The sequence below is a fragment of the Epinephelus lanceolatus genome, chromosome 15, assembly GCF_041903045.1.
Source record: "Epinephelus lanceolatus isolate andai-2023 chromosome 15, ASM4190304v1, whole genome shotgun sequence".
Classification (NCBI taxonomy): Eukaryota; Metazoa; Chordata; class Actinopteri; order Perciformes; family Serranidae; genus Epinephelus; species Epinephelus lanceolatus.
The window spans coordinates 29,297,662-29,320,000 of record NC_135748.1 but is presented as its reverse complement, the minus strand read 5'-3'; the positions used below and the strand labels follow the sequence as shown (position 1 = coordinate 29,320,000).

Below are 22,339 nucleotides of genomic sequence, written 5' to 3'. Positions count from 1 at the left end.
TGTTATATCCACATGAGCTTTATTCTGTTGTAGTGTTCTCATTCCTGAAGCAAATAACGTACCCACGAACTCAGAACATTCCCCTATGGTGCTCTCAGTGTCGTCTAGATCATCCTCCACCCTTCATTGACTATGGAGCAGCTCCAGACTATACCGTATGACATCACACATTTGAGTTTTAGCACTCTAGTTTTAGGATTTAGGAGAGAGATCATCATGTACGCTGATATTTTTGGACTGTCTAAGACCATAGGACCATAAGTTCCCCTTTAACCCTTTGAAAGCTGAACAAATTTTTTTTTTTTTTTAAAAGAAGCATTGGAAGAAGGCTATGAGAAACTTAAGAAATAACCTGAAAATTAAACCTGACCAAATGCAAAAAAGTAAACCAAATAATGTCTATAATTATTTGCTATCACATAATTTTAAATATATAATTAGAAGTTGACATTTTCCTAGTTTTTGGATAATTTTCTAATTATGCTAATTGCCTTTTCAGTGTTTTCAATAAAAATAAAACTAATTTCTTGAGGTTTCGATGGTATAAATGCTTGTGAAAGGCTTTAAATCACAGCACAAGAAAATGGATGTCGGTCGAAAAGAGGCATCACTCTCCTGGATTAGTGTAAACTACTAAAACACTCTGGGTTGTGGTGTGGTGTCAGCTTTATTTTAGCAGATATTGATCTATTAAAACATTAAAAAGCATTACTGCCCCTTAAAAGCCAAGAACCCTACAAACTCAACTTATTTGCTGATGACTTTGTGCTTTATTTTTAAGTTGTGCAACACCTTTGATCATTGAATTTGAGTAATGTTAATTTTATATTTTAGTATGTAAAATAAATGTGTAAAAAAGTCATCATGCCAGTTTTTAAAAATGTTTAGATATATTTTATTGAGAGAAATGTAATCAACAAATGCAGAGAGGAAGTCTTGCAAGTACTCGTTATATTAAATTGTACGATATTTATTGTTATTTTATTTACAGAATACCTTGACAACATACCATAAAAAATATTTTTTTAAAATGGGGGAAAAATATACAGCAGTAAAAAAAAAGGTATATTATAAGTAATTTTAGAAACTTAAATAAACACTCCATCGTAAAACTCACCTATATAAAATAAACCATAATTAAAAGACCATAAACATATTTTTTGATATGATAAGAACATTTTTATGCGTAAGACAAGACACAAAGATAACGCAGTAGTGGGGAAACACCATTAATTCTTAGGTTATATACTACACCACCACCTACAGCCTCCTAAATGACCATAGAGTTGAATGTACATCTCTAACACTGAAGAAAAAAATATAAATACAATTATAAACTTCATAAATGTATGATATGTTTGTTTTATTTGCATTTGGTGTCCTCAGCTGTATCTAATAAACTGGCCACTTCAGTGTATGTGGTGTTTCAGGATCATCCACAGCATTCAGTTACGAATTTCGGTATTGCCACAGTCCACACACTGTGTCACCGTTACATTGATTTGCATACAGGAAAACTATATAGCAGAGTCCTGCACGGGTCCAGTTTTCAAGATCCGCCCCGACCCGACGACGTACAAACCCGCACCCGAACCGCAAACCCGCGCATCAGGCCAATTAGTACCGCAACCTGGTCCGACCCGTTGAAACACGACCCGCAGCCCGACCCGTAACCCGGATTTAAAGTAATCATTTTGGGTCTTATTGGCTGAATATTGAACAGCATATCGCCACAGTTAAGGTGCCAGTAAGTGAACAACGACCTGAATGAAGCAGCTCTCACAATAAAAACCTGACTTCAGTATAATAACAGACTTACTTTCTGTCCAGAGCGACGTTCAGCAGTTACGAGCCGTCACGTGTTTTTAGAATCCATCGAGGAGAGAAGTAATCCATCAGGGAAACACTTCAGAAACATTATAAAGTGATAGTAGTACGTTTTATCCACTTATTTCTCAAATACCTAAATAATTATTTACTGTTTTGGAAGAGGCGCTTGTTAGACGGTGGCAGCCATGTTGATTCTGTCGTCCAATCACAAATTGTGTTATTAGATGGTGAAACGCGTGTAAACAGCTGAACCAGTGACCGTTGCGAAATAGCGGTGGCGATCCTCAGAGAGTAAATAATGACCAAGGTAGTTATCAGTAGTTTACCGAACTAATGACTGATGTGTTTATCTAAAACCCGTGATCCGACCTGCATGTTATTTTTTCCACCCAGATCCGAACCCGGGAAAAAATGTTTTTTAAAAAAACACCCGAAAATCAGCTGTTTTTGCGGGTTCCCGACCCAGTGCAGGACTCTGCTATATAGGCGTTCTGTGGAAACACAAGATCTGAAAGATTTTACATCCCAAATAATTAGACTGCAGAACTGCTTTTAAATGGTGAACCATAACTAATACTAAATATCTGGTCAGTCAAACACATCTCTATACAGCTTTGTGTCGCTGACACTTCCTGAGTGTTTCTCTTAGAGACTCTTCAGAGCACATAAATAAGATTTGGGTGGAATTTGTCCTTGAAAACTTTTCTCTTCGTTTCTCTCCCAGTTCACAGACGGAGCTGAGCCTCTCCTCTCAGAGAGAAGAGATGAGGCAACAGTTTAAAGGTTTTCATAGAAGACACTTTTATGAATTAACTATTAAACCTAAGATGGGGGGGGGGGGGGCAGGAGTGTGCTGTGATTGTAGGTGCACACACTGCCCCCTTTAGTAATTTGGTGGCCAGTGCATCATGTACATAAATATCACTGTGGAGCAGTTAGAGAGAGACACACACGCACACACACTGATACTCACACACCAAACACCACATTTAATCGCTGTGTTTGTTTGTGTGTTTCAGAGTGCAGCGGCAGCGCCTAGCCCTGTGATGGGCAACATGCCCCCGAACGATGCCATGCCAGGTGGTCCCATGCCCCCAGGCTTCTTCCAGGTATGACTGACCCCCTCTGTCACTGTCCTGTTTAGTCCTCCATCTCCTCCAACAACACACATCTCTGTCTTTTTACCCTTCATCCACATGACTCCTAAAAACAAATCAGAGCAAGTTGAGGCAGTATTTGCATGTTCTTTTAATTTAACCTCCAGCACCAGGAGAAAATACAGTTGTTGTTTTTTTTTTATTCAGTCATGTTTTAAAAATGTTTGAAAGAAGAATAATTTGCCCACCTACAGATAACCAATTAACTTTAACAAAAACACAAAAATCACCCAAATTTGAGTTTTTCCTATAAAACAGCAGCTCTGTCTTTGAAAAGCTCAAGCAAAAAATGTCAGATTAAGCCTGACTGATATCAGCAGGTTGATATTATTTACCGATATAGGTTATTAAAAATAAAATGGTTTTGGCGTTTATGTTTGCACGCTTAGTAGAAACTGTGTGGGGATCTGACTTTTTAGTCTTGATACCAATAACTGGGCTTTGGTCCGAATCAGGGACTAATTTTGCTATACAGTTATATAGTTGCCTAGAGTTGGTTTGTGTTCTCACGGCAGCATTTAAAAGCGGACCAGATCAAATGCCTTGTGTGAGAAAGAAGAGTACACTTACAAGATAAATGCAACACTTTGTACGCAGGTTGATTTTAGCGCTGGTCATCGTGGACTATATTGCTGTCATTGTTCATTTTAGTCAAACCATACAGTTTGAAAACGAGGCGCGGCTCCAACTAGAAAACAATGTTTTGATGCATTGGATGTGCTGAATGTGCATATTAAGGCAGTACAGGAGGAGGTGCACATTAATAATCCTCCAGGACTGTAACATGCTCATGTTTAACCCAAACAATGTGTCATGTGACTGCAGTTGGTTCAGATCCAGGTCGGAACACGTTCTCACCACGAACGAACCGCACCAGAGTTCGTTTGTAACCGAACCGAGACCACCTCTTGAAGAAGGCCTCGGTCCGGTTGTTTTGGTGCACACCTGAGTGTGATCACACTGTGTTCACACCTGCCCAAACGAACCAGGAGCAAACGAACTTGAGTTTGATTGAACTGAACCAAACAGGGCAGGTGTGAAAGCACCCTTAAATGCAGCAACAACTCAAACTTCAAATGTCACTGAAATCCGATCCAGCTATTTGTGTCACTATCGGCCTGATATCTGCTGATATTACACGCATCCCTAAAACTGCAATAAAACTTTGTTTCAGGCTTTGTGACAATATATTTTTTAGCTAATTTACTGTATTATTAAATGGTTTATTTAACTTAAAAAAGATCAAGAGTTCTCGAAAACAGTATCTAAATAAATTTAAAATCACCAAATTTGATACTTGGTTTTCACATGACCTCGACATGATGTCATATGGTTATTATAACTGTTAATGCCTGATGAAAAAGTTTATCGTTCAACCATTAAAACGTTTTACACATTTAATCTTTATCTCAAAATATTTGTTATACATATATGTAAAACAAAAATATCAGCTGATTTATTATGGGATCTTGATCATTCTCAAGTATCAATATCAGCCTCAAAAATCCAGTATCAGTTGATCAGATGACACCACATTTCCAACTATCCCACTCCTCCATCCTTTCCCCCCCACATTTCCTCGATATTCACACCCAGTCAGACCCTCTGACGCTCGCACCGTTGATTCATCTGTGGCTCACTCTCGCCGGGCCACTGTTGTCCGACCAACCGGTGATTCAACCATCCCGCATTCATCCTCTCTTCCACTCCTCCCATCTCCGTCTCTGTCTCTGACCTGTCTCGGCTCTGTGAAGGGAAAGGTTTTAGTGTGGGAGATGGCTGTCTGAAGAGCGAAGAGAATGAAACACACAGATACATATACAAACACATACAGGCACAAACAAATACACACACACACACACACACACACACACACACACATCCTCCGTGAGGCAGCGGTGTGATGGACAGCACTGGCATTTGGCAGGAGGCAAGATAAGGTGGTGGAGAAGAGTCGGAGAGGAAAAGCGAGTGACATGATAGAGAGAGAGAGGGAGGGATGGAGGGAGATGAAGAGGGGTGAGGAGGAGAAGAGAGGGAAATGTGAAAGATCAGTGCCACCAGGACTGTGGCCCAGTGTTTGTTTCTGTGGCTACCTACCACTCCATTGTTTGCTCGCTGAGAACGAGGCAATGTGCTGAGAGGATGGTGGTGGTGGCGGTGAGGGGGGATTAGCGAGAGTACGACTGTGAATAAGCAAGGGGAAGGGTGGGGGGAGAGAGGGTGAGGAGAGACGCATGGAAGTGCTATTTATAACATTGGTGGGGGAGTGAGATTGGGCGAAGGTTTATGTGTGTGTGTGAGTGTGTGTGTGTGTGTGTGTGTGTTCAAGGGACCTTATTGTAACGGAAAGCTTTGGTTGTTTGCTGCAAATATGGCTCATAGTGAGGGCCGGGTATCATGAGATCTTTTCAATTCCAGTCCTGTTACGATGCTCAGTTTGTGACCTACTCAATACCTTCTTCTCTCGAGTCCTCTACTTTTAGAGTCATAAACATGTTGTCATGCAAAGCTCTGTTTTCTGCATGCACAGATGTTAAATTTTGCCGAAACACAAGAGGCTTTGCAAGAACTTTGAATAAAACGCTCAAAAACTGGCTGAATTTTGATTTGATTTGTTTCCCAGAGCCCAAAGAGATGTCTTCACGTGTCTCGTTCTGTCCGACCAACAGTTCAAAAAGAAGAGATGAAGGCACTGACCGTGATAAGAGCGGAAAAGAGACTGTTGCATAATGAGCTATTTATTAGGGGTCATTAACCTCTTGTCTCGGGGTGAAATGTCAGCAATAACCCAGCAGTGTGTCCGTGAAGCTCGGGGGTTTGCTCTCCTTGATTCATTGTCATTCTGAAGTCGCCTCACAATAAGCAGGAGGAAGAAAAAAACAACTTTAACTTGTTTTTGTCAGTATCATGTTTGTGGTTTGAAGTTGCCACTAGTGCCTGTCCTGCTGCTTCCTGTCCTGTTGCACTCAGCCTTTGGCAACACTGCCCCCATGTGGTGGTGAGGAGAACTGCACGTGGTACTCTGTCCCACGGATCATCTTCCTCATCGTAGCCGCACATGTTAGAGCAGTCCAGCAAAATTAGTTATGCTTAATGCTGATTTCTGTTGGCTTGTTTTGGACTCAGAGGCAAATTAAAGCTGTTTTCCTGTTGAGCTTTGGCTTTTAATTCTGTTTTTTGTTGCAGGGAAACTTAGGTAATTTTCAACCTGGACCCTGTTTTACCATGTTTTTGTGTCTAAGTGATTAATGGGAACAACAGTTATTGAGAGAATGCTGCAGCTGCCAATTTACATCCAGGGCTGTCACAATAACAACTTTTTGTGGATGATAATATTGTCCCAGAAATAATTGCAATAAAAGATATCATTGTCATTTTAAGGCCATTTATTCCTCTGATGTAATGAGAATACAGTAGCATAATCAAAGGACTCTTAAGAATATTCAGACATTGGAATTGGAATGTGAAAAACTTTTTAAAATATCCAAAATAAATTAAACATAAATAAATTAAAACTACACAAAACAACTCTCAGGCTCCGTTCACAAAAATTGCACTTTAAGTCCGGGTAAAGCAAAAATAAATATGTGTAATGAGTTTGTCACACCACAGAAAAATGAGTGTATTTGAATGATTACAGAAGTAGTATATACAATTATGTTTTAGAATCATTGAAAAACAGGTAGTATTCTCTGATCTGTGACGCAGGGGGTGTGTCCACTGAATGCACTGAATCCACACCCACTTACAGGAAGGCTGCAACCTCTTTTAAATGTAGCCCTACAATGGATGCTCCATATAACAGCTTTATTGGAAGCCATTAGGGATGCACGATAATAATCGGCAAGTCATTGGTATTGGCCAATATTAGCTTTAAAATGAGCTATCAGAATCAGCCAACATGCTTTTTCTTATTTTGCACAATGAATAAATATTGCATACATTTAAAAGTGTTGTATTCATTTCTCCATGTGCTGGTGGGCCATCATGATAAGAGTATGCATGCATAATATGATGTTAACTACAGAAGAGACTTGATGATCACTAACATTAGGTGGGGAAAAAGTGGATATATCAATGTCGGTTATCGGTCTAATAAGTTGTTACATATCGGCAAAATCGTGCATCCCTAACAGCCAAACATGTTAGAGCCATCAGAGACAGAATCATATTCACAGCCTGAAAATCCGCCTAGCTCTTCTTAGTCTGTAGCAGGATGGTAATTTATTGATTTTATTTATTTTCACACCACAACAAAGTTCAATGGCTCTAGTTCTTATATAGTGTAGGGGTGGGGCTTATGCTAAGGGTTGCTCCATTGTGTTATCAAGCTGGCTTGATAAAAAATCCTGGACACATAAATGGTGAAAAACAGGTTAACAGTTTAACTCCACAATTCAGCATTATATAGTCTTTTCACATGTTTTCAATAAGTGTTTTTTAACGTGTAATGTGGTTATGATGTAAATCTCAGTCTTTACTTTACCCTGTCTTTGAATAAATTTTAAACATTTGGCACAGAGGTATAGAGAGTAATTCCTTAAAAGGCAATCCATTACCAAACCCTGCTGTTTTTTTTTTGGCATCATGGTAGCTGAAATGTTGGTGAGATTTCTATGTGAACTAGTCTCTATATACAGACTCTACATTCAGTGAATGTAGAGTCTGTAGGCAAACCCCAGAGATCTTGCCTCCAGAAGAAGAGCGGAAGAGCCCTGGTTTCCGGTTGTAGACTGTTTGTAGTCCGCGTGATATTGACCAATCACGTTTGAGCCGGCTGCAGTTGTTGCCAGGTTAAACGCTCTGTGCGGTGAACTAACGAGGCGGAACATAATTGGCGTCACTGCAAACTCTGAATCCATCGCAGTGTTTCAGCATATTTACTTATATATAAGCGGAAGTCGGAAACGGAAATTTGCCTCCTCCGCCCAAATCAAGCCGGAAGTCAGACACCGAATACAGCCGATGGGTTCCGAGAATGTATGTGAACAAACACACGTTAACACAAGTGCAATATTGTATAATATGCAGACATGATATCAGTAGTTTTTGCTGACTTCTTGGGGTGGGAATCACCAGAGGATCCATGATACAAATCATGATACTTTTAAACATCTTGTGATATGCTGAGTATTGCAATAAAATATATTGCAATTTATTGCCTTTTTTCAAATGTAAATCATGTCCCCAAAGGAAAACTCTGTCAACATCTGTTTTATCTAATAAGATAAATGTTTCAGTCTGTTCATCTCATTTTTTTTGCAGTAAAATGTATCTAGTGGCTTGAAAAAGCAACTTATTATATTATTCTAGTGGGCTACCTAAAGTTTAATTTGTATTTGTAATATTAATAATTTATATAATATAAAAAAAAAACAATACGTGGCGCTGTGTTATGATAAGATATTGCTCCGCAAAAATATCGCGATACTATGCTGTATCCATTTTTTCTCCTATCCCTAGTGACTTCAGTGAGTTGGTAATGTAATGACTGTGACAGGCCGATTTATGTGGTTATTTTTTATGTTTTTGCCACTGATGGGCGCAGGTTGTTATTATAATCCCTGACAACATTATAGTAAAGATCCCTACAGAGAAATGAAATGTTTTCTTTACCTTTTGCTTGTTCTGAAATCTCACAAGAGGTGACTGATTGCAGAAAGATGAGGAGTCACCACGTTAGTAAGAGTTGCAGAAACAAGTGCAATGTGGAGCAGTGTGTTGTGATGTTTTGACGCCATGGCTGATTAGTAAGATGATTTTGACACAGCGGAAAAAAGAAGTCCGAGACTTCTCTGTAAACGAGACTTGGTTACACAAACTAACTAACAGAATATGCCGAATGGAAAGTAAAGAACAATGTTGAACTTCTGTAGGGATCCTTTCCATATTGTTGTCAGACACTTACAATAACAATCTGAGCCTGTCAGTGGCAAAAACAAGCACTTTCAGTAGACGTAAAGTGAAGGTGCCAAAAGCCCTGAGTGTATTACATCGCAGTCTGTTTCGCAGTTGCTGGCTGCAGCAGTGTCTCTCAATACTGGAACAGTTTGAAAAATTGTTGTCCCTCACTTAGACACAAAAACATGGGACAGCAGGGTCCAGGTTGTAAAATACTTAAGTTTTCCTTTAAGGAGAACATTATCTAACTGCAAATTATAAAGAGCTTTATCCATCTTCTTGCTCCTCCTCTTCCTCCTCAACCTAAAGACTCCCCGCTGACTCCCCCTCCTGTCGTCCTCCTCTTTCTTCTGGTTTTGATCGGGTAATTCCTCCAGGTGTAAAGCCCACTTTCGGGCCCTCGCCTCTCTGATATCGCTCTTCTTTCTTAAAGGGACCACCCGGCTCTCAGCAGTCCCCCCACGCACAGCCCCCCCCACACAACCCCAGCAACCCCATGATGGGACCCCATGGCCAGGTAAGACGCAAACTCTTTCTCTCAAACACCCCTCTCTCTTTCATTCCCTCTAAATCCCGCCCCCCACCCCCCCCTCACCCACACACAAGCTCTTTTTCTTTCCATTCACTACTCGCACACCCCTTCCTCCTCTCCTGCCCTCGAGCCCCGTCAGCTCTAGTTCTGTTCTGGCTAACTCCTCGTAGATGTTGGCTCCTGCGGTCCCTCTCAGTTCCTCAATGAAAGCCGAGCATCCAGAGGCAGCAGGGCCCACTCCTCTTCAAGGCCCAGAATCGGCTGTCCCCGTGTGGGATGAATAATTCACTCCTTGCCCCACCCCCGGAGCAGCTTGTGGGGGGTTGCACAGTTATCTGCTCCTCCACTCTGAACACACACGCATGCACAAACGCACACAGCATACTCCTCTCTGCTCTGCTTACTTGTTCTTGCACCTTATTAATAAAACAGGACAGGCACTATGGACACGTCACATATATGGGTGCACATATGTACTCCGACTTCACACACACACACACAGATAGAGTTTTGAGTTACTCAAGCTTCCAGCTAGATGAGAGCGAGTTCAAGATATTCAGCCGTAATAAACTCAGTGTGTGATTCAACACTTATCCAGAACAGTAGCTACAGACGTACCACTGTGGAGGTAAAGCTAGCCTTTGCCCATTAACCGCGGCAGCCCGGCTCTTCATTCTTGTGGTTTCTGGTTTCCGTCTTGTGTGCGAGAGAGTGTGGACATGCTTCCTCTAAGGCTTTTGGACGGTGTTGTTGGCCCGAGGTGTCTCTAACTACGCATGCAGACCACAGGCCGAATCAGCTTACACCACAGTGAGAGCAGGCAGGGTGTGCAGGGAGCTGTGTGAGCGCACACACACACAATCCACGCTCTGAGTGTGTGTGTAAGCAGGCATTGTTAAAAATCATAAAACACTGACTCACTTGTGTATTTTTTTTTATGTTTCTAGGCGGGTGTGTTGATGATCTTTCAGTGTCATCCTCCATTCTCCAACCACACTATGTCCATCTGTGTCCTCAGTGCTAACCTTGTTTGAGTGCTCTCGGTTTGATCAATAATGAAAATGTCGTTTTCTCTGTGTCCCTCTTTCCCCCACATTCCCACCCTCAACCCCACTTTTCTTTTTCCTCTTTCTTCTATTTCTCTTCGCAGCCTTTCATGTCACCACGGTATCCAGGTGGACCGCGTCCCGCACTCCGAATGCCAAATCAGGTACTGGAGCTGTTTAGTTTGTTTGTTCTTTGTTTTGTTTTGTTTTTCATTTCTTACTCACTTTTCAGTTTTGTTTGTTTGTTTGTTTTTTACTTAATTTTTTGTTGAATTATTTAAATTTATCTTTGTGTTGCTTAGTCACTTTTTTGTTGATTTATTTATTGCACTTCTTGCTCAGTTTTATTTACTTTTTCTCATGTTTTATTATGTTTGTTTTATTTTGATTTTGCATTTTATACTCTTTGTTGATTTTTTTGCAATGTTTATTCATTTTTTGTTATTTTTTAATTTTTGCCCTTGTTCAGTTTTTTTGTTGAGTTTTTTTGCATTTCTCACTCATGTATGTTTTTGTTTTGTTTTGATTTTGCATTTTATGCTAATTTTTTTTTTTTTTTTTGCATTGCTTACTCACTTTTTGTAGATTTGTTTATTTATTTATTTGTTGCATTGCTTACCAATTTTTTTGTCTATATTTTACATGCATTTATTACTAAATTTTTTTTGTTTGTTTTTGCTCTTCCTAGTCACATTTTATTATTTTTATTATTATTCCTAACCTCAACCAGGAAATCTCTCTCTGGCCAAAAGCCCTGTAGGCAGACTTCTAACAGCGCATTCACAGTCACCATCCTTATCAGCTTAGCTGCCCATTGCAGGAGTAGAGAGTGACCTCTGGTGGCACATGTTGTGCACTACATCACTTCAATACAGCATTTCTGTATCAGTTTAATAGAAAGGGGAGCGTCTCTATTTTTGATGGTGTTAAAAATTATACATCAGAATTTCTAAATATCCTGGTATACTGTGATACCGCCCAAACCTAAGCCAGTATATCTGTGTTGCAAAGCATTAAAGTGAGTCACTATTTTAATCAGTTTCCATGTCTGGTCTTTCCTCAGCCTCCAGGGGGAATCCCTGGATCTCAGCCTCTCCTGCCAAACAGTTTGGACCCGACAAGACCGCAAGGTAAGGTTCAGATGGCTCTTATAGTCTAGACTCTTATCGTATAGTCTTAAGTTCAGACGGGGGAGCTCCTCAAATAATGAAATATGTTTTATAGTAGATGGTGTATGTGATGATTGATGATGCCACAATTATTTCCGTTGTTGATTAATCTGTCAAACTCAGCATTTACTTTTTTAGTCCATAAGATGTCAAAAAATAACGGGATATCAGCAGGTGTTGAGAATTGATTTCAGTTTCCTCCGAGGTGGACAGTACTGACAATAATGTTATTTAAATATCAATATATTCATGCAGCTTTTAAAAAATCTAGTTGTTATCATTAGCACTTTTTCACAGCCTGTTTAGGGCAGGGATATCGTGCTGTTATGCCGCCTCACCGCTCTGTATATAACATATGAGCGTAGAATGGGGGGGGGGTGAATGGTCTCGTCTTTAATCCACCATGGATCATGGGCAGCATGAGTGTGACTTTTTGATGTTGTGTTATGCATGCAACCCACCGCAGGAGATTTAAAAAGTAGCTGTGAGCAGTTAGGGGCTAACTCCAAAAAGAACAGCAGCCATAAATGTCCGCAAATTGGGAAAACAATGAGGTGAGGGAGTTCCTTTCCCTCCGAGCAGAGGAAGAGATCAGCTGCCATGTAAAAAGGGTGGTAAATGATTTTTATTGACACGTTAATGCCATTGTTATTGTTCAGAAAAAGCTGCGCACATGTATGTACCCTGTTGTATTACATGTGATGTGCATCATGCCTCTTTTGATTGCAGTATTGCAGAATGCAGTCTATAATCACACACTGGAGCGATGTGATGCTGCTGCTGTTTGGTTCTGTGTAAAAATGCAAAGGAGGCTTAAAGAAGGGACGGTCTATAGTGCTGTCTCTGTTAAAATAGCTGTTAGTTTTTTCATGCTTTGGTCAGTTTGACAGTGAAAGGGGTATTAGGGGAATACTTCACCCACATAATGATCATTTATATTAATTACTTACCCCTCGTTACGTTGGATTCTTGAAGAAAAGTTTGTTTCCCTTGGATGCCTCCACAGTGAACACAGAATCCAAAAAGGGAGAAAAATCTTTATGAATTTAAGTAGAAGGGGGCCGCGATTAACAACAGCGAACCTAATTCAACACGTCCATTTACAAACTCTCACCCATCTCCTGCAGTATAATCCAAGTTCAGTCGTATGCTCAGTAGTTCCCAAACACACTCATTTCTGCTAAATCACTGCTATTTAAAATACTTTCACAGAAACAGTCTCACACAAGCTCGAGTGGCGCCTCAGCAATTACATGGAATGCACAGGCAGAGTTCAGATGGACGCACTTGCCCAGGCACGTCACTCTGACGACAGTGTTGAGCTGAAACGCTTTTGTTTTTGTTTTACCCACATTTGTCTGTGGGGTGACCTCCAGCTCACCTGGCAGAGCATGCGCCCCACATCAGCCGAGTCCTTTGCAGCAGCCGGGGTTCACATTCAACCCATGGCCCTTTGCTGTGCTCTCTCCCTCCTTTCCTGTCACTACTCAGCTGTGATATAATAAAGGGAGAACTCCCTAAAAAGAATAATCCTAAAAAAAAAATTGTCAGTGAGTGCTGTTGTTAGGGTTGTTTTGATCATTGCCACCACTATGTATCAGTTAGGAATGGAGCTGTGCGTGCCGCTAAAAAACAAATTAAAAATAAGAATATTAAGAGATGAAGAAAAACTGCAAATCCTCACATTGGAGAAAAATTTGGCATTTTTCAACACATTTCTAATACCGGATAATCGATTATTACAAAGTTTTGATTCATTCTCACAGTTGATAAATCAGTTCATGAACAGGTTGTTTCAGGACTGAACATCATCCAACAGATTTATGATTTTTTTTTTTTTTTTTTAGCACAAATTCGGTTCCTTTTCTTGTGTGGATTGAGCACTTGTGGGTGTGTCTGGCTCGGTGAGGGGTCAGTGGTGATTTTATCTGCAGATTACAGCTTCAGGGGCCAGCGGGATATGACTAATGGGATTAGGATGAAGCATTGTCTGCGGCTAGTCTTAATTCCTGACTTTAAGAGAGGAGCCATATGTGGATTTACACCATGTGTCATGTGTAATGTGTCGCAGTCAGTGTGCAACTCTGGTGTAGTGTTAATTTTTTTTTTTTTAATGTAGTTAGTTTTAGTTGTTTGTTTAGTTTTAGTTGACCAAAAGTCTAGGCACTTCAATCTTATCTCAGACGGATAATACAAAGAAAACCATGACTATTTTAGTCTAGTTTTAGTCAATGAAAATTGTCGATATTTTAGACATCAGATTATACTGAACATTCTGATTTAGTCTAATCAAAACCAATAATCGTGTCATTTTAGTTGTTTTTATATAAGATTTTATCTCATCAAATTCAAATGAAACACTGGTTGGATGATTGAGAATGCAGCTCTGCAGAAAGTGTTTGTGTCAGTGGTCTGATGTTAACAATTTAAGGACATGAGACACAATTTAAGGAAGTTAAAACAGACACATAAATATTACATGTGAAGAATTAGGACAAAAAATTCAAATAATTAAGATTAACAACCAAATATTAAGAATTATTAAGACATTAAAACCATTAAAAAATTAAGAACTTAAAGTTAAACAATGTAATAATGAAGACCAACAGTTGGCCAATAAAAAATGAGACACATTAGATCAATAAAATTAGTGATAATAAAATAAAGATAAGTAGTGTAGTATTGGAGCACAGTGAGTAAGTAAATTATTCTGAGTCCTCCTGTCTGTGCTTATTGTTGCTGCCAGTATCGTCCTGATATGGTGTGCACAGCAGCACAGGAAACAGAACTGCTGCATTTAAAAGAAATAAAAGGCAATTTATACTATTTCGTCTGGCCTTCTTATCAAGGAAGATAAAGATTTTAATAGAGCTTTTAGTCTCATCTTCTTTCGTTGTCAGTATTGCGTGTTGAGACAGTCACAGTTACTGTTAAATGACGTTAGTGTCGTCTCATCATCATCTCGTTTTTGTCACTGAAACAAAAAGGGTAATGACGAAGGTACTCAGTCGTAGTTTTCGTTAATGAAATTAACACTGCGTAACACGGTCTTTTCTTGCAGGACATCCTAACATGGGTGGACCTATGAGAATGAACCCCCCTCGAGGAATGGCCATGGGCCCACAGGTACACACATTTATTTGGATGAATCTGTTCTTGAGATGTGTTTGTTTCTGTACAGTCATCAGAACAGTTTGGGCTCACAGTCTAATGATGTATGTGTGAAACCAGAAAATGTTAAACAAAAGGCCAAACCCAAGACAGTCCAAGAATTAGCGTCACCAGAGTAAACAAAAACAGTGATATAGTTGAGAATCGATTATAACTTTCAAGCGAATGTTCTTACAGTGTTTTTTAACCACTTGTCTTACAGAATTACGGAGGTATGAGGCCTCCTCCCAACTCCATGGGCGGTCCCATGCCAGGAATGAACATGTAAGTGAAAACACAGATGTAGTGAAATATAATGACTTTTTATCCATGTCTCAGTGCAGATTAATCCTCTGAACCCCAGTCAGTTTCAGGCTGTTTTTTGCTCTTGCCACACTTCACTCACTCGGGCCTCATTTTTCACCACAATATATAAATCCTACATTTGTATGGAAACAGCACAATGGTGACTATAAGTAGGGTGAACTCAAAAATGTCTGTTCTGTAGTACAACACAGTTATAAAGCTATAAATAATGATAATGATAATGATTTTAAAAAACAAGCAAAAAAATAAGTTGAATTTCTTTTATTTTATAACAAAAATTAGAGAGAAAAATGCAATCTTTATACACAACTTTTTTTTTTCAAGTGCCAACAAGTGTTACCAATATTGGGGGAAAAAAGTGAGGGACTCCACATACGACACACACTGGGCCTCATTCATGAAATGTTAGTAAATCTGTACGTTAATTTGCACATAAAAAACCTCGGTATTTAAAACCCACTCGGATTCACCAGCTGCCCAGTGCGAATAAAGACAGACGTTGAATTGCTTTCACACGTCCACAGGTCTTATTAAACCAAAACTCAATTTGAAATCATGTTTACGTGTCCCATGTCGCCTCTCTGATAATTAAGTTAAACAAAAATGACATGTAGTTTGGGGCTGCAGTGCGTAAAAAGCGCAGAGGAGGACTGTGCTGGTTTGTTAGTTTATCCATTCAGAGAGCAGCGTTTTCCAGTTTTGTATTAAGTGGATTTAAAAAACTCATTCAGGTTTTTAAGAACCCTAATCTGAAGCTAAATGTCAACTAATTTAGCTAAATGTGTTATATTTCTAATCTCTTGTCAAGTTTAACTTGCTTGTTTTAAAGGCATCTGTATTTTGTGAATGTAACAGAGCACAATATGAAATAAAATTGTAATTTCTAATAATGACAAGCAACATTTCTGTGCAATAACTTATTTACACAAACACTACGAGCAGTCAGAAGCAGGTGTAGATTTTGTACCTACGAAAAGATTGGAGCTGCTAACATATTGATAAATACCGCAATATACATGAATTTCCTTCTGCGAACAGTTTACACACAAATTTGTTCTGCTCAAGTTTCAAGAATGAGACCCACTGAATTTTCACAACCTCTGCTTACAGCCTCTCCTGTGTGTTTGTGTAAACAGCCTGTAGTTTGTACAAATTTTGCTTTAATTCTTGTCACGTGATAGCTTAAAATTTATTTTATTTTTTTACATGACCTGGTTCATGTAAACGGTTAATTTTTGGTTTGATTTTAAATGAGACATAGAATTAAATGATTCTGATGATGTATCACTATGTTAAGCTGAGATTAGTTTCCTGAGGGAAGCGTTTGTTGCACGTGGTGTGTTCAAGACTGTCGTAAATTGGAAGATCCGACAACAATTTCTGTTCTAACAGTTTCTGGCTATGTTAAATAATGTTGGCAAATTTTTAATTCGATAAAACATGCCTTTCAAACCTGCTGTTGGGTTGTGGGGTTCAGAGGATCTCTCCTTTTGCTGTATCCTCTGTGAGTTATTTATGTTGCCTTTCTCTTCACACCCTTTTTCTTCTCTTTCCCCCTTTCTTTTCTTTGTGTCCTTTATTTTTCTTCGCCTCAGGGGTCCCGGAGGAAGAGGGCCTTGGCCAGGACCTAATGCTAACTCTGTGAGTCAGAAAGCCTTGACCTTCACACATGACAACATAAAGGTGTTGGGCAGAGAAAGAGGAAATGACCCTCAGTGTTGTGCAACACCCCAGCAAAACACTAATGTTATGCTGTTGATTTTCAGCTTTGGTTTTCCAAGGCAATTTCCCTAAATGACAGTTAAAGGGACAGTTCATCACATAATTAAAGGAAAATATACAGTACAAACTGTAGCATCAAAAACATATTATAGAGTTAACACAGCACGTCCTTGCTGCAGTCTGCTTTACAGAAGTAATATTTATTGCAGGGCTGTATCGGACTGTAAAGAGTTCTCTTCATTTGTCACTCCCTGTACAGATTCACATTCAGCATTCTCTGACCCACAGATCTGATTATCTGTTTCCTCTTCCTCCTGCAGATAGCCTACTCCTCCTCATCTCCAGGAAACTATGTGGTGAGTTCAAATCTGTCAGAAACAAGAGCCACTCTCATGCACGCAGTCAAAATTTAATTACACTGATGCTTCATGGTCTGAGTGTAATTTTAACCTCAATCACTGATTGTTTCTGCAGGGTCCTCCAGGAGGAGGAGGTCCACCTGGAACTCCCATCATGCCCAGCCCAGGTGGTGCGTCACATAACTACGTCCCCAGCGCTAACACTTGTGTCAGAAATAGATGTCTCTTTCATTTTTCTTCCTCACTAAACCAGCATGAATGTGTCCCCTCACCAGCCAAGCACTTTCAGTGTTTTCACGTCTCTGTTTTTATTTAAAGGGCCAGTGTGTAAAATTTAGGGGGAATTAGTGGCCTCTAGTGGTGAGGACTGCACATTGCAGCCAGCTGAATCTTCTGCTAGTTAGAATTCCTTTGTTTATTGTTCAGAAAGTTTTTACCAGGAGACAAATTATCTGCAGATGTCTCTTCCTCTCCAAAACAAATCGATCCAGTGATTTAAACTGGTAAAAAAAACACTGAATAAAGCAGTTTCATGTTAAAATAATCAGTGTTTTTCTGCCGTTTTCATCACAGACGGTCTGCTAACTATGGTAGCTGACGCTCAAAAGCAGATGGTCCTATTCAGAGCCAGTGTTTGGTTTGTGCGTTCTGGGCTCCTGTAGAAACATGGCGTTGCAACATGACGGTCTCCGTAGACGAGGAACTTAAACATGGCTTAATAGAGACAATTTCAAACACAAGTACACAAATTAGCTTCACTATAACTCGCAGCATTCACAGACAAAGCACTTGTCTTTATGTGGACACATTTTCCCCACAAATACAAAATGCTAATGTTTTTAGCACAAGCCTATGGCATTTTACATTGTATAAATTAGCCTAGTGGCTAGCAGACTTTTTCTCTACCCATATGAAACCAGGAACAACAGCAACATTTAACAAAGGTGATGTTACAAAATTTGGCTCACAAGGTTCACCGACAAAACAACTGTCTTATACTAAACATGTTTTCCAAACAAATACAACATGCTAATATTATTAACACAAGCCCATGTCATTTTACATTGTATAAATTAGCCTAGCAACTACCTGAGATTTCCTCTGCTCATATAAAGCCAGGATGAATCACACTCAAGACTTATGTTATTTTGTGGAGGCTTTATTGTCTTCACAATTTATTGCTTCTTATCTGTGAAATTAAAGTAATTAAAAGCTTTGTTTCCACTGAGGGAAATGGTTTCAGCTTACAGAAACAGACAGGAGGTCTGCGTCGCTGTAACATGAAGTTACATTTCTGGGGAGGTGTACGTCAGGCTACGGCGTAGGGTATATTGTAGGCTGTACGTCAGTGCAGAGACTACAGTTGATTGGACACAGAAGTATAAATCCTGCACTATTTCAGGGTGATGCCTGATATGGTGCCAATATATCCCCCTAAATCCTACGCACTGGACCGCTAAGTATTTAATTTATTGTTTGATCAAATCTTTATTAGTGAGTAACATAATCTCTGTAATATCATGTAACTAAAGCTTGTGTTTTGCAGATTCGACTAACTCCAGTGAAAACATCTATACAATGATGAATCCAATCGGACCGGGAGGCAACAGACCCAACGTGAGTCTCAAAATTTAATTCACTTAGTAATTCATTTAACTAAAAAAAATCTCTGTAACATTATTTTAAAGCTTCAACTCTCCAGGCGTGTAACAGTTTCAGACAGACAGTGCAGATGCACTTCAGGGTTAAAATTATAGATGTTGTTGTAATAATTGAAATTACACAACCTTGCCCACAAAAATGACTCCAGCTCACACTGGGTTTATGAGCACATCACTGGGCACCAGTACAACTCAGCATCAGACAAACATAACAAATCTCTACTTCACCTCCAAGCTGAAAAAGACCACAGAGGTCAAACATGAAAAATAATCTTGCAGTCATTTAAAAAGCTTCCTCTACGTCTTCTTTGCCAGTTCCCTATGGGACCTGGGCCTGACGGGCCAATGGGAGCTATGGGAGCCATGGAGCCACACCACATGAACGGATCACTAGGTGGGTTTAAACATAGTGTGGCTTTACAAACCACTGATTCATGTACAGATAGATAATGCCTCATTTTGGAACAAGTTTACCTTGGAAAACAATTCAACTATGTCTTCCACTTCCTCAGGGTCTGGGGATATGGACGGGTTGCCAAAGGTGAGTGTAAATCAGATTTTCAATAAACTTGCTGAGCGTTGTTGTTTTTAAAATCTTTACACTTTAAGGGGCGGTTGGGATTTCTTGAAGTGGGGTTGTATGAGGTACTTATCAATGGTCAGTGTATTGACTATGGTAGATTGCGATGAGTGTACTGCTGTGGACGGGGCAGCATGAGAATATTTTAACCACCTAAAAAAATCAATTTCAGTTTAAGTGTATGCTATATTTAGAATATTTTCACTGCTTTATCTTGCTTTTCAGAGAAGGAACTGTAGCAGTCGTCTATGCTCTCTTCAAGCCACCAGACTCTTTTGACAACAACAGTAATTTTACTTCACAGCACACAGGAGTTACTGGTTTACTGCTGCCTCCACCAGTTAGTTAGTTAGTTTGTAATCTGAGCTAAGCTTTGAAAACACCCTTTCCTCTCCTTCTTGTCCTCCAGAGCTCCCCTAATAACATGGGGGGCATGAACAACCCTCCTGGAACGCCAAGAGATGACGGCGAAATGGGCGGGAACTTCTTGAACCCATTCCAAAGCGAAAGTGTAAGTAGAGCGAGTGAACGACATCTCACAACCCTTAACAGTTATCCTTGACTTCATGACATAAACCAGTGGATGAATGCAAGCAGAGGGTTCACCTGATTTTTCAATATTGATCTCAGACTATTGATAACGTTCTGGTTAAGTTTGTGTCTTGTCCCTATTTTTTATTTGTTTTTATAGCTGTACTGGTTTTGTCTTGATATTATTTGAGCAGAGAGGTAGCAGTGTTACTTTCTGTCAGTTTTTAAAGAGACGCTTATAAGAGGTGGATTAGCAGAGATTATTCCAAGTGTATGGACATTAATGTGAGTTGATTGTTATGTAACTTTTCGAGCAAGAGACTTTGACATACCGTCTTCCTCAGACACCTCAGGCAGAAGTGCAAAGTATGAGGCTAATGCACCTAGCCACGCTACAACTGCTGCCGACTTAGCAGAGAGAAAATATTCAGAGAATTATCTCAGTTTAATACAAAACATGTAGAAGGGGATCCCTGTTCCGTCCCTCTTTAAGCTAACGTTCCTTGGCCTCAAACGTTGAAGCCCCCTGCTCTGCAACACGGGACACAGCACTGTAAAATAAATCTGAAATCCAGAACATGCCTCGCTGTGCCTGCATCGCACAACAGCATGTTTACAGAATCATAATAATAAAACCAGGGCTGTAAAGAATATCTGATGTTCTGCTTGCATTGTAGCCGCTTACTAATCACATAGGAACTCATTGTATACCCTCTGTATCAGTGATCAGTGGATGGAAACTAATGCTCAGTCTGTTTCATTGATGTTGTTTCAAAGGTTAAATGTGTTCAGCTTTAAGAACAAAGTAGTTGTCAAGTTTTTTGTGCACAACAGGTGGAGGAGTGCACTTTGATCCTTGCATTGTGAAAGACTGTGACGGTCTCTTACCCTCGGCCTGCAGAGCCACGGGGTGCACAGGCTGGAATTATAGTTAAGCTCTAATACTCTGATTCAACCAATCAGCAGCAGGGCTGGGAGTAATTAGAAATATTTCAAAATAAGAGCTCTTAAAAGCCAAAATGAGTCAGTTTTGATTCAACACCAATGTGATAGGGGAGACCGGGGTTTGTTGGTACACAGTCATTTAAAGGTCACAGAAACAAAAATATAACAAAAATGTTTGCTTTTCTTAAAACATCTGAAAGTCACTAACTTTTTGGTGACAGTGATATTTCAGTTTTATAGTATATCAAAACAAAGGAATACTTTGCACATCTACTTTCAAACAGGTGTGCAGGAGAGGGACGAGAAGAATAAATGCCTGATGAAGGTCTACTCACCGAAACGTTGCAGCATTAAAATCATTATTTTTGCAAGATAGACAGTGTGCAGGAGTTTTATATTATTGAAAGTAAAAAAATGGTCCATGGACTAATTATATTATAAAACAGTATTAGACAGAGATGTATTACTTCTAAGTAATAGACCAGGGAAACAGCTTAATTTTGATATAAGATATGAAAGTCTGTGATGAGTGATAGTAGCTGACAAACATAATTTCGCCACAGAGTTGGGTAACGTGAGCGGGTTGGTTGGCATACTGATTTTGAGGTCTGTTGTCAAAAGCAACAAAACCGCGGTGTCTGTAGCTTAGTGGAGAGTGCCGGCGCCCCATGTAAAGAAGGGTTACCTCGCTGCAGCGGTCGCGAGTTCAACTCTGGCTTGCAACCCTTTGCTGCATGTCGTCCCCCCACTCTCTTGGTCTCCCTGTTTCACACTATCCTGTCCATTAAAGGCAAACAAGCCCAAAAAAATAATCTTAAAAAAAAAAGCAACTAAACCAAAGAGTTAAATGTATTTTGAGAGGTTAAAACAATGTTAAACAATTAAAAACTGTGTTGACAGTGTTATTTTTTTTTATTCTGAGCCAAGGGTCAGTGGCAAAAGTTATTCGTTCCTCCTGAGAAATTGCTAAAAATGGGCAGATATTTTATTAAATGTTCACATTTTCAGGTCTCGTTTTTATCAAATATTCAAATTGTTGTATTGGTTGCTTCATGTTTTTGGTATAGCATTTTAACATTGTGCCAACCGTCCCAGTGATGGGGCTGGTTGGCAAATCGCCAAATCTCAAAAAACTTGTCCCAGACAAGAATTCACAACTTGAAAAAATTAAAAAAGTGTTAAAAACCCTCAAAATGTAAAAACCTACAGTACATACTGATACCATTTATGTAAAAATATACTATTCTAATCAAAACATTTTTTTAATAATATATCTTTTGTGAAAGTATTGGCCCTTGAAAATTGTCCCAAATATCTGTCAACTCAGATTTTTACAAAGAATATCATTTAACCCTTTGAAACCTGAGTGAATTGGCTTGATAAGAAGGCAATGAGCAATGAAAGGAGAAATTACTCAAAAATGAGC

At 39.5% G+C, this 22,339-nt stretch overlaps 1 protein-coding gene across 3 annotated transcripts in view; it reads left to right on the top strand.

The window, feature by feature from the left end:
- Positions 1 to 22,339, top strand: part of LOC117267110 (single-stranded DNA-binding protein 3) — a 67,280-nt gene that overhangs the window by 44,183 nt on the left and 758 nt on the right. The window contains exons 5-17 of one of the 3 annotated variants that reach the window (XM_033642782.2): positions 2,850 to 2,939; positions 9,325 to 9,408; positions 10,574 to 10,633; positions 11,533 to 11,599; positions 14,700 to 14,764; positions 15,012 to 15,073; positions 16,711 to 16,756; positions 17,158 to 17,193; positions 17,312 to 17,363; positions 18,743 to 18,813; positions 19,173 to 19,251; positions 19,370 to 19,398; positions 19,847 to 19,948. In XM_033642782.2, the coding sequence (XP_033498673.1) occupies positions 2,850 to 2,939; positions 9,325 to 9,408; positions 10,574 to 10,633; positions 11,533 to 11,599; positions 14,700 to 14,764; positions 15,012 to 15,073; positions 16,711 to 16,756; positions 17,158 to 17,193; positions 17,312 to 17,363; positions 18,743 to 18,813; positions 19,173 to 19,251; positions 19,370 to 19,398; positions 19,847 to 19,948 (843 nt within the window). Of the gene's footprint in view, positions 1 to 2,849; positions 2,940 to 9,324; positions 9,409 to 10,573; positions 10,634 to 11,532; positions 11,600 to 14,699; positions 14,765 to 15,011; positions 15,074 to 16,710; positions 16,757 to 17,157; positions 17,194 to 17,311; positions 17,367 to 18,742; positions 18,814 to 19,172; positions 19,252 to 19,369; positions 19,399 to 19,846; positions 19,949 to 22,339 lie in introns of all 3 variants that reach the window. The other 2 variants (XM_033642781.2, XM_033642783.2) reach the window with 2 other exon arrangements.